Source organism: Mauremys reevesii, linkage group 4, assembly GCF_016161935.1.
Source record: "Mauremys reevesii isolate NIE-2019 linkage group 4, ASM1616193v1, whole genome shotgun sequence".
NCBI lineage: Eukaryota > Metazoa > Chordata > Testudines > Geoemydidae > Mauremys > Mauremys reevesii.
The window spans coordinates 21,567,909-21,584,714 of NC_052626.1; the positions used below are offsets into that span (position 1 = coordinate 21,567,909).

The following is a 16,806-nucleotide window of genomic DNA, read 5'->3' on the forward strand; positions in this document are numbered from 1 at the left end:
TTTTACAACAGGCTACATGGAAAGCACTAGCAAAGTCCGTACAATCTAAAGTTTCATACAAACAAAATGAGACAGTAAGCAATTTTTCAGTTATAGTGTGCTGTGACACTTGTATTTTTATGGCCGGTTTTGTGAGCAAGTAGTTTAAGGGAGGTGAAACTTGGGGTAGGCAAAACAAATCAGACTGCTGCAAGGGGTACAGCTAGTCTGGAAAGATTGAGAGCCACTGTTCTAGAGTACTTCTCTTCCTGCAGAAGAGAGGTGGGGGAGGTGTAATTTCTACAGCATAGGTCCAGTAGTTCCTGTTAAAACATCCACAGACATAACCTTGCTCAGAACCCATTCCTGTGACTCTTTCTGTTCTGTGTTTGTATGGCGCCTGGCATGAGGCAGCCCTGGTCCATGACAGGGGATTTCTAGGCACTGTGATAATACAAAGTTCTGCTAGTTTTTGTTTTATTTTTATTTTGCTAAACAGAGGGCTCTGAGTCATCAACCAGAAGAAAGAGGTTGTGAGAGGGATTTTAAAAATAGTTGTGGAATAGATTAGGTGCAGAGATGATGTTCCCATGGGATGGGGAGGGGAGACATGGCTGGAAGAGAAGGCAGAAAGAGGAAGGCAGAGTACACTGTTCTAGAGACTACTCTAGAACAGTGTGACCAAACAGCCAGCGTTCCACACCACAGCATTTTTAAATTACAGCCTTAGTGGCTTCTGTTCCAGTGGAAGTTGACACAAGTCATTTTTCACCTGAAACTGCAACTGTAGGACAAAACAGGCTTGGTGACATAAAGAACATTGGATGGGGTCCTGGATGGCATTTGCTTGCACTTTAAAAGAATCTATGTCTAACAGGTTAGGGATAGTTTTTTCAAAGAAAAAAAGAGAGAGTTGCTCAAAATTCAAACCAGAGCAAACAGAAAACTTTTTGGAGATGGGGCAGGGGGAGGGGGAAAGAGAGAAGAGGAGGGATCTTATGGTCCCCTCAATTATCTTAAATACTGCTCAAAGTTAAGAGTAACAGGCTGGCTGCTTTCCAAGAGATACACACAGTCGTGTTTCTCAGGGTGAGTATACGAAGAATGAAATCCACTAAAGTAGTTGCCATGTAATCAACAAAAAGTCTCCCCACTTTACTTCAGAGGGTTATTCTGATGACTGTTCCTATACCTCCAAAGTTCTCACCTGCAGGATCTCTCCTCCATATTATTCAAGATCTATACAATGCCTAGGAGAGCTGGTGGGAGAATCGAGCTACATGCTGCTAACAGATGAAGCTGAACCTATCCAATGCCGGAGAGAAGGTGCTTCAAAAAGAGTTGGTTGGCTCAACATATCCATCTATCATAGCTATCTGCAGCCTTGGGGTCCATTTGGACTTAATACTATTGGATCCCCAAACTGCCATGAGGACAAACACACATCAATCTTCAAATGGCAAGGATGAGGTACAATCCGGTAACTTAGGCATCTCTGGGCAGGGCCTTATCAGAACGAGAATAATGCAACAAACATCTAGTTGCAATTGCATGAAATCACTGCGACTTCGGCTGTTGGAGAGAATCCACTTCGGGTCCCTGCCCTGATACTCTGAGCACTCCATGGGATCACACCTAGCTAGCCAGAGATCAACTCTTTCCCCACAGTCATGGCCTTCATGGCAGCTAAAAACCACCGGAAGTGTGAAGCTACAGAGCAGGAGAGGGAATGTAGTACCAGGGAGGGTGGGGGAGGTGTAATTTCTACAGCATAGGTCCAGTAGTTCCTGTTAAAACATCCACAGACATAACCTTGCTCAGAACCCATTCCTGTGACTTGACTTCTCCCATAAGGTGTGTTTTTGTCCGCTCTCCTACCTCCCCCCACCCCCCCAAAAAAATGTTTTAAAAAACTTGATAAACTATTTCCTGTACAGTCTGGGAACGCACATGGATATTACTACTGAAGTACGTGGGAGGTGCTTAGAAAAAGGCGAGCGAAAAGCACATGAGTAATTGAAAAGCATCTACTTAGATTGTAGACGACCTGGGGCAGGGACGATCTTTCTGTTCTGTGTTTGTATGGCGCCTGGCATGAGGCAGCCCTGGTCCATGACAGGGGATTTCTAGGCACTGTGATAATACAAAGTTCTGCTAGTTTTTGTTTTATTTTTATTTTGCTAAACAGAGGGCTCTGAGTCATCAACCAGAAGAAAGAGGTTGTGAGAGGGATTTTAAAAATAGTTGTGGAATAGATTAGGTGCAGAGATGATGTTCCCATGGGATGGGGAGGGGAGACATGGCTGGAAGAGAAGGCAGAAAACACAGTGAGGGACAGGAGGAGTGAAAAGTACAGGAAATAGGCTAGACAACACAAGTAGTAAGGTTGGGGTAAGGAGAACAAGGTCATGGAATAGGCAGAAGACCTATAGACGTAATGGAGGCAGGTGCATTACCAGCAGCAATCAGAAGAATGGCCAGGACATGCCACAAGCATGGCAATTCTTCAGAGGGGCTGACTACAAGGGTACTTGGGGCAAACCAGGCACCCAGTTTTCTGACAGTTGAGAGTTACTGGTCATGTGCAAACAAGGACAGCTGAACCACTGCAAAGGAAGGAGAAGCGGGAAGCACAACTTTCAGACAGGTTGCTGTGAGAGGTGAAGCTAGATAAGAGGCTAGATCTTGCTAAGAAAGGGATGAGCGGGTGTTAGTTGGGGACATCTCTAGGAAAGGATTACTAGAATGGGAGTGATGGCTGTTGCATCATGAGCATCACACACACAAGCCAGTGGCCAGAGTGCAACCAATTATTGCTGCAATACATGAAACAAAGGTTGAGTAGCAGGAAAAGAGAGAAGAAATATTGGGGTCTGAGCTTAAGAGGCACCAGCAACTCCCATTAACTCTGATCAGAATTATGGGTGCTCTGTGCTTCTCAGGATCATATCTGTTATTTGCCATGCATCCCCTGACATATGTTATGACGGACACTGAAGATGGAACAGGGAGAAACCCCTTCCACTACTTTAGGTACTGAATTTCCCTCGCCTCTTGAATGAGGAATTCTGAATCCTAAGTTTGAGATGCTACATCTCAGTGATAGGAGAACTGGATATACAAATACATTTGGACCCAAACTTTTGTAAGGTACATTTATGTGAACACTGTTAGTATTAATTAGAAGCCTTTGCAGCTTTAAAGTTAATATGCGTGGTTATCTTGCCTAAGTCACAATTTATATTTTCACAGCAATAAAGATATTTCTAAACTCTTTAGATATGTGGAGCCAATGACCTTTGTTTAGAATGTATGCTGTTTTTAGTAGTATGTATTTTTAACACTGATTACAATTCTGAGGCTACATAAGTAATGCCTTTTATACTGCATGATTTGAGTTTCACGTGTGATGTATCACCATCATATGGTACTTTTTTTAAAATGTACTGTCACTAAGTATCCAATCACCATCCATCCATTCCCCAACCAACCCCTTCCTCATCCTTAAGCAGGGAGCCACCACACGTGCTACTGTCCAGATGCTGTTTTGTGTCCGTCCTTATCTTTCCATCTATCAGACAAAGAAAATCCAGAGCCAGTTAAGAACAAAGTTCTCTTCCCACACACAAAGAGGTGGAATATCAGAACACGTTTTTTTGTTGTTGTTAAGACTACTTAATACCAACACTGAGGCAGCCTGCCTAGCAACAAGTTGAAGTTATAAACTCATATCATCCTACTTGTGTTCCCATGGCTACTGTCACGAACAGAACAGTGGTAGCTGCACAAATCAAGGAAAGGGGTCTCATTAGAGACATATTTAAGATTCTGAGACAGAAAACAATACCAAGAAGGTATGAATGCTGTCTGGTACACTTTCCGCTACAGCCCATCTCTCCATCCCCAAAACTGCTCTAAATAGCCTTCCATTAGAGCAGTGGTTCTCAAATTTTTGTACTGGTGATCCCTTTCACATAACAAGCCTCTCAGTGTGACCCCCCCTTATAAATTAAACTAAATTTTAAATATATTTAACAGGGTGGATTTGATTTAAATCAAATCGATTTAAATCACGATTTAAATCACTAGTCAGGAAGAGTCAATTTAATCATGGTTTTCTCCATAAAAGCACATTTTTTGTTGGTTGTTATAACCTTAATACATATTCTTCACAAGTCAGATGTAGGTTTCATTTTTAGAAGGTACACACTATATATTTTTAAACAGTGATTTATTTTGAAAACGTTTCAGATTAGTTTTACAGCTGTATCAGAAAATGAATAATTGTTTGGTTATTTCATTTACCAAAGGTAATTGAAGCAGATATGTATAAAGTCATTGGGAGGTGAACTATCTCCAATTCAACAGGTTATTCATTAATATTTGGAAGATTTTCTTGCCATGCTGTATTAGGTGGAGAACATCACCAGACAGACATTTAAAATTCTTTTATTTAACTAAAACAACAATGTTAAGTATTCTGGATTTTTTTCTTCAACATCAAACATATAATATTATAAAGCATATGTCCCTCACGTCTCACATTTACCTCCAGACTTTTCTCCTTGTCTAGATCTATTCCGCCCCCAACAATCTCCTATTCATTGAACTTTTTAAAAGCTTTGCACTTTTAGAGAGAGGTAAGGGATTGACTGTGTACCCAAATTTGCAGAGGGACAATAGAGTTGAGGGCTGTTATTTCTCATCTCTCTACATTTATTTAAAAACATTTTTGCTGTTAACAAGCATGTTGTTATCTCTGGAGACAAATCCAGTTTGAGAACTGCAAAACTAAGCATCTCTGATGGTATCTTCTAGCTGAGCACTGAGTCCCATTGGGTAGATAGAAAGATTAACCTTAATAATCTATACAGAAGCCTGTGGAACCCCATAAAATTAGGTCTCTAATCCATGAACTACTGGAACTCATTTACAAAAAAAACAAAAAAAACTTTTCTTAAACATTACATGAATCAATTGTCTTATGCTATAGAATTAAAATTTATAATCCTTATTCCATGATGAGATATCTTTGAGCAATAATGTATCTTTAGATAAGTTTTTTCCTCAAAAAGCATTTTATCAAAAAAATCCAATCAAATAAAAAAAATCCAATTTTTTTTTTAAATCATTGTTTTTTATACATTCTGGTTTCCAACACCATTATAAATGTTGGTGACAAAGTGGGGTTTGGGGTGGGGGTTGACAGCTCATGACCCTCCCCATGTAATAACCTCACAACCCCCTGAGTGGTCCCAACCCCCAGTTGGAGAACCCCTATGTTGAGCCTGAAAAATATTAGTAGTTTATCATCTAGGGAAGTGATTGAGCCCACTGGCTTCTGAGGAATGCTGAAAGAGTTTTAGCTTAAAAAAAGTGAATTTGAACTACAGTTGTGCATCATGACTGAAAACAGCCATGAGCTCCTTACGCAGCCCTTAGCACCCTAAACAAAAGATGTAGCAAAGGCCACTGGTCAAAGTTGTTTGGAAACAGCATGGTCTAACAGCTTTATTAGCGTTCCATTCTTTGTTCTTTAAAAGTTCAAAAATTGTAATAAAGGGCCCAAGCCAGTGTGCTCTTGATTCACACTAAAGGCAATGAGACTAGAGGGCCCAAAGAGAAAGCAGAGGAGTGGAGGGAATTCCTCATTTCAGTTCACATCTTGAGGAGAAAGTGGATAAATATTTGAACTATGAATCCAGACTTTTCCAATCCTGACTTGACTGTTACCCAAAGATGAGAAACTGCTTCATTTCCATCTTAATCTTTCACTGTTTATAGGATCTCCATGAGGTTGAGTCTACAGTCCATGCTTTTTCAAATTGCAATGACTAATTATTTCTAACAAGGAAGGAAGCCAGGCAGTCGCTTATGCAACAATATATAGTTGGGCTAATATAAGCAGAATTGCTATAGTTACACCTTATTCATTCGCCTATGTTTTTGCAGACTAAGTATACAATATTTAAGAGAACAATGTTAAGTGCATATACAGACTTTTTGGTGCCCAATATTTAAATCCAGATTTTAAAAAAAAAAAAAATCTGTAAATCAGTATAGAGTGAAGTCCAAATGGGCTCAGATATCAACCTGTCTGTCGTATAGACACAGAACTGTATAATAATTGGCATAATCTAGATACCTATACAAGAGCATAACTGCACAGATGCCACAGGTGGCATGTGGCTAGATTCTAAATTAGAAAGCTATACTATGGAAGTAACTGAGAGGATCTCTTATGAGAATATAATCTGTGAAACCTCTCCATAGTGAGGAGGAGCTTGGGGTAGAGGCACTCTACTAGAGACACCAACTCACTTCCTTGCACTGTTCATTTCCAACACTGCTGCCACCCCACTAAAAGAATGACAAGAGAATACCAGTAGTGTCCTGTGTGGAAGCTCCTAATGCGCCATGACGAGATGTGATGAAATACGAAAATGAGATGAGTATACACCAGATCTTCCTCTGAACAGGGGATCTTTGTGATTAGATGTTATCAGTCCACTGCAGCCTCCCACTCCCCCCGCCCCGCCCTCAATCAATGTAAGACAAACTCCATTTACTAATACTTCCTTTTGCAGAGTTCAAAGAGTTTAGCTGCTATGCAGCACTGAATGTTTGAAGATGCTTGGCAGAGTGGGTTAGACACGCTAGCTTGGTCTCAAGATCTTAGACCAGAAATGAAGTGAATTTGGTGGTCTCAATGTACCTACCATACTAAATAAAAAGTTTATCACATCCCTATTAGTCACATTTTAACACAACTGGCATTATGTGCTCAAGATAATAGCAGAGGCTATATTGGAAAGGAAAGTTAAAAACAAAACAAAGAAAAGAGCTATTTTCAAAAATTAAAATAGAGTCTAAATTGCCCTGCAAGGAGGTTTTTCCTGTTCATTATTTGAGAAAGTTTTAGTTCAAAAGTCAATTTTCCAACACATATTTAGAGCATAGATTTTCTCAGTTTGCCACTTGTTTTAGTTAATTTATACATAGAGGCTCAGAACCTCAAAATGTACGAGAGCAATGGGTAAAGATTTCACGAGATCGGTCAAAATCCAGTTCTGCTTGCACAACTGGAGGTTCCTTGCTCCAGGTTCACTGAAGTAACCAGTCACTCTAATTATGTTACACTACAGGCCACTCAGCACTTAGGATTTGTCTTATTTTATAATTGTAAAGCACCATGAAAACCTATGCCCCAGGATTACAAACAAAGAACATTACTAAAAATTAAATTAAACAAGTTTCCAGAGAACCAGCTGCCCCAGCTGTACTTGCCTAGCATCTGTTCAGAAACCAATATGGATATTCAGAAGCTACACTGCACAGCTGAAGTGTTTTACAAACCACATCCAGTTATAATACTCTGAAGGTACGCGACAGGACAAGAGCCCCCGTAAGTGCATTGTACAGTTCCCCTTGATCGGAGGCAAGATTTCTGAGCTAATAAGAAGAACTAATCACAGAGAGCTCTAAGCCAAGCCACAGAACTAAACTAGGCTGAAAACAAAAGTTTCAAGAGCAACTCCTTAAGTGGCAGAGACCAGCTACAACAAAGGATCCACATTTCATGACTATCAAGTCAGTCCCACCATTAATACACTCATCAAAAAGTGAAGCAGTGACAAGTTTATTATGCAAATATTGCATGAGCCAGGCAGAGAAAGAAGCCACAGGCTCTGGCCACACTGAATTTGTATGTTTACTACAGCATTCAGGTTTTAGCATGACGTTCATGCTATTTAACAGCAGATAATCTCTGAGACCATCCCTTGGCTCGGCATCCCAGCTCCAGGCATACCCAGAGAGCACCTCCTGCTCTGTAAGAGAGTAACCAGACTGACTGAAGAAAAGACACAGACCTAAGCAATCTTAAAAATGGTCTCTAAGGACTAAGAGGCCCAAGGGTTCCAAAGTAACACTGCATTCTTGTGGGGCTGTAAGAGGTGTCATTACTGATACTAGAGATACCTGAACTTGGAGACTGTCCATCCCACCCCCTTCTCCCTTCCACAATGGGGCTTAAAAAGCACTTTCTTTGGCTAAATCATGAGCACCTGCAGTCATCTCTAGCCTTATACAGAACCAGCCAATGCATTCCCATTCCACTCCTGCAGTACAACCGCTATAAGACACGACATCAAGGTTTATCCATGTGCTGGTACAGAGCCCCACGGGAGGGGAGGGAGGAGGCTTAAGTCTCTCCCTGTTCTTGAGTTGCTATTAGTTCGGCCTTGGGAGTCGTGGGTGGGTACAAGCTAGGGTAGCTCTCAAGGGCCTTGAGGCAACCAGGAAATAAATACCTAGGACAAAGGAACCCCTCAGCCACAGCCTCTCCCCTGTCCCCAATGCACTCCTTGTTAAGGCTCCTGTTGAGCCTTGAGGGACAAGATGGCAGAGAAAGATGGGTCCTGGAAGAGCGCAAAGGGCTGAACAGTGCCGCGCTGCCCCTCTGTCACAGAAAATCTGAACAAAGGCCGTCACCTAAATTTTCCACAAAAAAATTATTTTTGTCAGAAGTTTCAATATAGAAGTGCTCGGTCTGAAAGCCAAGCTACTTCAATTTGGAAGTGCTGCTGCAGTAGCTGATGGGAGCTGTAGTTTGGGTGACAAACTCCCATTCTCCTCTATAGGCCAGGCTCCCTGGTCAGACTTCATCTCCCATGAAGCAAGTTGATTTCACTGGGCGGAGGGGGCGTTTTCTCATGGCCTCCAGTAACGAGACTGTTGGAGAGGCCTCTTGGCATTGCACAGTGAAGTGAAAGGCAGCATCTTTGGGCTATTCACTTCACCGGGCAATGCCAAGAGCTTTCCAGCAAGTGAAGCCATACCAAGAGAAACAAGGTGAACCATCTAGTTCATTATACTTTTCATTCTTCCCACAACTTCCAAGAGTTACTGGGACCGAATGTATTAGGGGCAGTATGAGCTGGGTCTCCCTGAGGCAAGATTGTACTGACCAAGTCTCTCAAAGCTTTAAAGAAATCGAATCAGCTGCCAGCAAACTAGCAGGGACTTGGCCATCGAGGAGGGACAGGAAACATTTGGATGTGTATGTGGCAGTTCTTAGTACGTGACCAAAGTGGGGTGCATTCCCAGACCTCCAGCATTTCAAATGGCACCTCCTCACAGTAAGCAGTTTCTCCCACCTTCTGTGTCCCTAGATCCAGATGCTTCTAGGGTGCTATTGTAATTCCTCCCTTAACAGGAATACTTCCTCAAGTCAAGAGTGCTCAGATTTTTGTAGTATAGCAGGAAAGAGACTGGTGAAGGCCAGCTTTACTGTAAGCAATCCACAGATGGTTTCTTCCTCTCTGCCTCCCCCAGCATCTCCATCATAGATCTGATTGAATTAGGGCACCCTCTGGATTAACCAGCCATTTGTCAGGAGTTCACTTCGACCGGAAAGAAAACAGGAGGATTCTCTCTGAAGATGACTGGACATAACAGAAGTCTGGAGATATAAGAACTGGCTCATACTTGTAGTGCTGTAACTGAGATTAAAGGTACTTAGTTGCACTTCAGCCATGAGAAGGAGAATTGCACAGGAGAAATTGTTTCTATCTTCTCTGTATTTATAGATTCGGAACAAGTTGTTCTCGTCAAGAAATTATATAACGCTTTTCGAAGTCACTGAAACCTCAATCTTATTTAAAAGTTATTAGCTATGCAAAAAAAGAGTTAAAATAAGTAACTAGGTTCTTTTTTATATTTACAATATTTCAGCGTATACAAGATGAACAAGCAGAAAGCGATCAGGATGAGGTAACATGCACGTTTTTTGTTAGTACTCCCCTCCTCCTCCCACCACATAAAATAAAATAGATTTCTATTCATCTTTGGGACACAAAACATCTCCTTTCACTAAGTTTTTCCATTAAACACACAAGTACACACAGCTTTTTGTTCTCTTTTTTAAATCCTCAGTTTCTCAAATGGAGAACTCACAATATATGCTGGCCTACTGATAACAAGTATTGTTTGCTAGAGCTTTCAGCTAGCTGACAGTCAAATGTTTGACTCATAATTCTTTATATTTACTACAGAGGGCAATGGAGGGGGAGGGACAGCTTTTCTCAAAGTATTCATTAACTCAAGGCCAAACAGCAAAACGTATCAATATTTATAACACTTATGAACAATTCAAAACTTGCTTTTATTGTCTTAAATAGAAAAATTAGTCCTGTGTCCAGCTACCAAGACCTGGTTTACCAAAGCAACATGTAGTTGCAATACCTTACATTGGGCCAATGGGTGGGTAGGATGAGAAAGGAGAAAGACTAATTTAAGGAAAGATTCTACAAAACTTTGTCCATGTGACCTAGTCCTTAGAGTCCTGCATGGCTATAAAATTTGTATCCATAACCAATCCACAAAAATGGACCGTGAATGTGGATATCCAGATTTGCAGGGATGTCCTACTGCCCGTAGCCAATCCACTGAAGTCAAGGAGCTACAAAGTAAGGACTATTGCTCCACATGCATAATAAGTATTTGCAGGTTCATGTCCTTGGCTTTCAAGAATCACACAGATCATCATCAGGCCCCTGACACACTCAATTTTAGCCATTATAATTTTAAAGAAAATTTAAGATCACCCAGAAGGCCACTTTAATTCCGAAGGAAATCTAGTTATTTTTTGGCTCCAAAAAGGAATCTAAATATATCTTCTAGTTTCAGTATTTTTCCTAGCACTACTAAAAACCTCTATCCCATTAGAGGAGATTAGACTAGATGACCCTTCTGGTCCCTTCTAACCCTACGACTAGCCAAAAGGTGAGGGGTTCTCTATGCACCTTTTAGTAGTTTTGTTTTTATTCTGTTTAATAGTTTGTCATTGTAAAGCCAGAGAGTAATTAAGGAGACCTTATTCTTGATTTCAAGTTGTACAGTATTCACTGCCTCTTTGGTCTGATCTAACTCCAAGGTAATTACGAAATCTGAATCAACATCTTGTTAATTCTTGCTCGACTTCACTTTATTTTGCAGAATGTAGTTCTGAAAAGCCTTCCTAGTTTAATATTCTTTACTATAACTGCCTCACACATGTGCATTATATTTTTACATATACACACAAGAAACAGACTGAACAAACATGACTGCTACTTCTGCTTCTTATACTAATTTTGATTGTAAGCGTTCAGGGCAGGGACTGTCTGTTACTCTATATGGTGCCTACCACAATAGGGCCCCATTCTTGGTTGGTCTTTAGGCACTAGCATAATAAACAAACATGATTAATAATAAATATATCAAAGGCATACTTAACTTTAATGCTGAACTGTAGCTAAAAGCATTTACAGTCCCTATACTAAGATCATGGCCATAATGCAAAAAAAAAAAAAAAAAAAATATCTGGTCTACACTGAGTTTCGGCCTCCAGTACAGCTGCAACAGTCCAGGTCCTTAGCATACACACAGTTTTACACTGGTGCAGTTTACCCGGGGGTAAGGAGACATTGTTTATACTAGGAGTTTGTACCAATGCACCAGCTAGAGTCCCAGAATAGGCCAGGGCAAAGAAACAACAGGTTTTACAATCCTTTGTTCCCTACTAGAAATAGGATGTTTAATAAACTGAACCTACAGTCATTGTGCTTTATTATAACACTATGATGTTTGAATTTAGTAGTCATAGGAATTTCCAGGCTAAACAATTGTTTAGGGTTAAGAGATATAGGCTCTAGATAGCTAAAAATTAACACTATTTGTTGAAAGGTCAAGTTTGACTGGCATTATAGTCCAGAAGTACAGTTACTTAGGAATGCATACTATTATTTTTTTTATAAAATAAATCAAATAAAAAACTGAATAGGGACGTTCAGAGGAGAAAACATCCATTTTTGTGAACAATGTTTAATTGCAAAACTATCGCGGTAGTTTGAAAAACTAATGCTAAATTTTATCAATCTACTTAAGTAGAACATAGATGTGAGTATACACTAACTCATAATTATGTCTAAAAATTAGTTGCACAATAAGGGCCCAATCCAAAGCCCACTGAAGTCAATGAAAGTCTGCTTATTGACTTGATATCAGGCCATTATGGACTAAGTACTGCATTGTTTACTCAGGCTGAACTTCCACTGAACACTGAAGTTGTGTAAGTTAAATTTATTTTTCCAGCTATGTCATACACTTCCCACCCCACTGGGAAGAAAGATGAGTCAGTAATGAATGCAATAACTTTTGCATAAGTAAATCTATACAGCATTATCTGAAAATTAGAATAAAATAAATGCAATCCTAAATGTATTCAGTTCAGTCATAGCAGTAAAGAAAAAAAAAGTTGAGAAATGAGGTAAGCTAGAGAATTGATTTGCAAGGTTCAATGAAAAGTGTAAAGTATTGTTGCAACACTTGGCTAGAAGCCAGTAGGATCCATGTATGTTATAGCAATGTTGTGCTTGACCTACAGAATGAAAGAGAGGGTCAATTGCTACCTAATAAGCCCTTCCCCCAGCAGTCATCCAAAAAAAATGGAGCTCCCATGTGCAGAGAGACCTTGTATCCTATTCTGTCAACCAGAAGAACCAAGGAGAAATGTCTACTCAGGAAGAAGACAGAAGAGACAGGCAATACAAATAAACTCTGTAAATAGCTATATGAAATGCTGTAACTAAAAAGATGTTCAACCTGAGTATCCACAAAAAATGCACAAGTTAATTTGCAGAGACTGCAACAATGTAAAAATAGAGAAAAACCAACCTATTCCATTAAATAAAAAGGCACCCAAAACATCTTTATCCTCTACATGGCGAAGCTCAAGAACATATATTTCTGAATTTAGATTGATCTAATAAGTCAATTAACAGCAGGAGTTACTCTCTGGTTTGTTCTGAGAAATGAACTATTGTTATTTTCAAGTCATGTGTTTTGTTCTTTTAAGCTGAGAGGTACAGAGGATTCAATTAAGTTTGAGATATGCAAGAGGCAACTCCAAGTGTTAAGACCTCCAGACAGGAGGAGGGTTTTCACTAGCTTTAACCCACAGTTACAAAAGAACAATTAAAAAACACATTTAAAAACTAAGGAAGTCGACAGTCTACCTTTACACACACAGCTGTAGACACATCTATACTAAAATGTTTGAATCGCATGCCTTCCAGTACAACTACAATTCCTTTGTTTGCTCACAATTTGCTTCCATACCACTTTAAATTAGCTTACAAAGAACTGCAGCAGAATAAATGGAATGTGGAACATTTTGGCAACCAACTGGTTCTTTTTAAGAATTTTTTTTTTTAAAAAAACAGCCACATTAGTTTGACTAAAAGAGCCATATTCGAATATATTTCAAAAAGAGGAACAGGCATTTGTGACTTCATCTTTTTTATTTCTACCCTTATGGTCGAACCCACAAACACACAAGTCGTGTGGAGGGGGAGCGGAAATCTAACTGCCATGTACGGTCTCTCCTAGCCAAATCAGCTTCCCTGCTTTTCTCCGTTTGCAAAGCGCCCTCTGGAAAGCATCTAGACTTCTTTTATTAACCGTTGGGGGGGGCGGGGTGGGAAAGAGATCGTTGTTCTTCTCTGGCCCTGAATGTCTCGTTTTGGGGGAGGGGAGGGTGCGTGTGTATTTTTAAAAAGTCCTGGGGGTAGGGGAATAGAAAACCCACTAAAGGATTCGATTTCATATTAGTGCCAGGGAATTTGATGAAAGTCCTTTTAATTAGTGCCATGCTACTCTCTTAAAGACCCAGATCCCAACCCGATCATTGTGAATATGAAACTAACCACACCTGAAGAAAGAGGGGGGGGGGAGAGAAAGTAGCGCGGCTAATCCCTCTTGCTTCCGTGCCACAGAGTAAGATATTCATATTTCCCTGGGGGAGGGCGGGGGCGAGGAGGGACGTAAATAGATCTATAGCTATAGTTTTGGTTCTATTTCATGGAAAAGGAACGATCTCCCTCCTCCCCCCCCCGGTCTGGAGGCACGTTTCCCCTACACGTTCCCCCCTTGTTGCTGTTCTTTCCTTGGACAGCAGGGTGAACACACACACAAAAGTTGTTGATTTCCCCCTCCCTTTTTCATTACTAGAAATCTAATGCCACAAAGTGACCTCTCCCCCATCCCCTCAATAAAACAGTCTTATGTCCAGCGGATCAATCCAGCCACTAACCCCCAACTCCCAAACGCAGGATGTCAGATCTCCAGGCAGAGCCCCACACAAACACACCCCGCCGTTGGAGGCTCCTAACCCACTCACACACAATGGTGCTGAATCCTTAGGCGACACTAGAGACAAAATAACTCACCCGGATCAAAATCAGGAACCACGGCTTGGTACTGGGCTCCAACTCTCATGCCTCCTCCTGCTGAGATGTCAAAGAGAGAGTCCGGGTTAGAAGGAACGTGCTTCATTGATTCGTGTGAGAGAGGGAGATGAATAGAGAAAATCCCGGAGCGAGTTTGAGGCTCCCACTTCAGGGGACTTACCATGCTCTTCATCACTAGAGGAGCCGGAGCTGCCTTCCTCCCAGGAGTTGCTGCTGCTATTTCCATTGGGTGCTGCCGCTGCTGCCAAACTTTTATTGTTCCCATTATTATTAGCACTGGCGGCAGAAGTGGCATTATTATTCCTGCCTCTTCTCTTCCCTGAAACCTCTGGGCCCTTCTCTATCATGGCTGGCATTTGGGGGTGAAGCTGGCAGAGAGATCAGAGTTAACTTGGGGGGCTGGGGGTGGAGACAAGGGGCTGCTGGAGCCTGGGAGCAGCAGCGGCTGGCAAAGCCCCCGGCTGGGGGGGAGAGAGGCTGAGGCGCTTTCAGTGCGCGGCCGCTTTAAATCCCCTGCACGGCGAGGGCTAGAACTTTGAGGCTCATCCCAGCGCTGCACTTCCCTGCACTGGGACGCTCCTCAACCTGCGCTGCTGCCTGCACGGCCCTACCTCCCGCGGCCTCCCATTGGAGGCCCCCACATTTTGGGAGGCCAGGTGCCTTTGCCATTGGCCGCCCCGCCCCGTCCATCAAGCCGGCCCGGCGCTTCCGTTTGTCAGGTTAGGTGGAGGCGTATCGCCCGCTGTACGTGGTTGGGTTTTGCAATCTCTACGCCCAGTGATACAGCCCCTTCCAAGGCTACATTGTATCGGGGAGGGAAGGGGGAGTTTCACGCCTTGGCCCCAGAGGCGCTGCCGAGGAGGCGCGGGGAGCTTGGGGGAGGGGCTCGGCGAGGGGGAGGGGATCGGGCGGAGGGGCCCCAGCGGGGGGGCTCCGAACCGCCTGCTTTGAACTCATCAGCAGCGGGCTGGGAACTATTTTCTTCCCCGTGGCGGAAGGTTACGCGGCGGCCGCCGCTCAGTTTGAATGGAATCCCCATACAAAGAGAGAAAGTCATTGCTACAAAGTGTCCGCGGGCTGGGGCGGCCGCCGCCGCGGGGGCGCTGGGAGCAGGCGCGGGCGGCCTGCCCGTGCTTTGGCCGGGCAGTGGCTCCCCTCCAGCGCCAAGAGGCGTTTGGCAGGGCGGGGAGGAAAAGTCCTTGTAATTGCTGGAGTTGGACAAATTGCCCCCTGGCTGGCGCCGCGTGGGGAGGGAGATCAGGGCCTTAGCCGAGGGGCAAAGCAGCAGCCGCCACCCCACCCAGCTGAGCAGCAGGCCCCTGGCAAGGGGACGATGAGCAACAGACAGAGTTTAATGAAACACAATAAAAGCTGGAGGGAGATTGATGCTGGCCGACCGGGGCGCTGAAGGCAGCAGGGTGCCAGGCAGGTGTAGGGATCTGCCCTTGCGTAACCGATAGCAGGATCAGGTCCTTGAGGGCCAATCCTGCAGACTCTTGCCCCTATAACAAGCTTTGTTCACAAGAGCTGTCCCAGAAAACTGCTCATGTGCATGTTTGCAGGGTCAGGTTCTTAGTCCCAGATCCTCCAAGGCACCAAATACCTTTAAGGACGTGGGCCTTACATCTTATAGAAATAAGGTCCTTGCCATGCGGAGTTTGCAGTTTAAGTGTCTGACCTTGTAGAGCTTTCTCTTGTGACATCAACGGGCTCGCTCCCATGAAAACCACTCTTCTAAGGATTCCCAGGTTGGGCCCTGACCAGAGCAGATGCAAGGATATTTTGTGCCCTAGGCAAAACTTCCACCTTGCGCCCTCCCTCCGATGTCCAGCCCACACCTTCCTACGGCCAAGTTCCCCCCAGGGGGCCCAGATGTTCACAAAGTTCAGGGGGCACCGGGGGGGGGGGGAAGGAGGCTGCAAAGAGGGGGTCATATGGGGGCTCTTCCAGGGGGTGAAGGTGGCAGAGAGGCGGGTGCACAGGATTGTGGCAGAGGGTGGAGGTGGCCAAGAGGTGGAGGGAGTGGAGGTGTAGTGGCAGGGAAGAGATTGCACAGAGGCAAAAAGGGCTCGCTGCAGGGGGTGCAGTGGCAGGGAGGGAGTGGCACAAGGGAGAAGTGAGCAAGAGGGGGTTGTTGCAAGGAACTGGCAGGCGGGGGGGTGTCTTGCCCAAGGTTGTTGCAGGGGGGTGAAGGTGGCAGGGAGGGGTTTGCACAAGGGAGGGGTGGGCAGGAGAGAGATGGCGGGGGGGCAGTCCCAAAGTTGATGCAGGGGTGAAGGTGACCGTGGCAGGCTTGTGGGGTTGCTGGCTGGAGGTTGCCCAGAGGCAAAAGTGGCAGGATAGGGTGAGTTGTTGGAGTGGGGGGTGCACAGGAGAGAAGGTAACTGGTTGGTGAGTGTTGGAGGGGGTGGCACTGGCTGGGGGAGGGGTGCCCGGGTTGCTCCCACATACACCATTCCCCAGGCCAGGGACTGGACCTGCCCACCCCCCAGCGCTCCGTGGGCCCGTGCAGCTCCCCGCGGCCCAGCTAGGTACC

The 16,806-nt window shown here is 43.6% G+C and overlaps 1 protein-coding gene across 3 annotated transcripts in view; it reads right to left on the reverse strand.

The window, feature by feature from the left end:
* The window catches only part of RCOR1 (REST corepressor 1), a 130,209-nt gene extending 115,346 nt beyond the window's left edge, over positions 1–14,863 (reverse strand). For all 3 annotated transcript variants that reach the window (XR_005598269.1, XR_005598268.1, XM_039538034.1), the window contains exons 1-2: positions 14,431–14,863; positions 14,250–14,309 (exon numbers count right to left, since the gene is read on the reverse strand). Coding sequence is in view for 1 of the 3 variants with exons in the window: in XM_039538034.1 (XP_039393968.1) it covers positions 14,250–14,309; positions 14,431–14,626 (256 nt within the window). In the remaining 2 variants the exon portion in view is untranslated. The remainder of the gene's footprint in view (positions 1–14,249; positions 14,310–14,430) is intronic.
* Between the last annotated feature and the right edge of the window lie 1,943 nt (positions 14,864–16,806).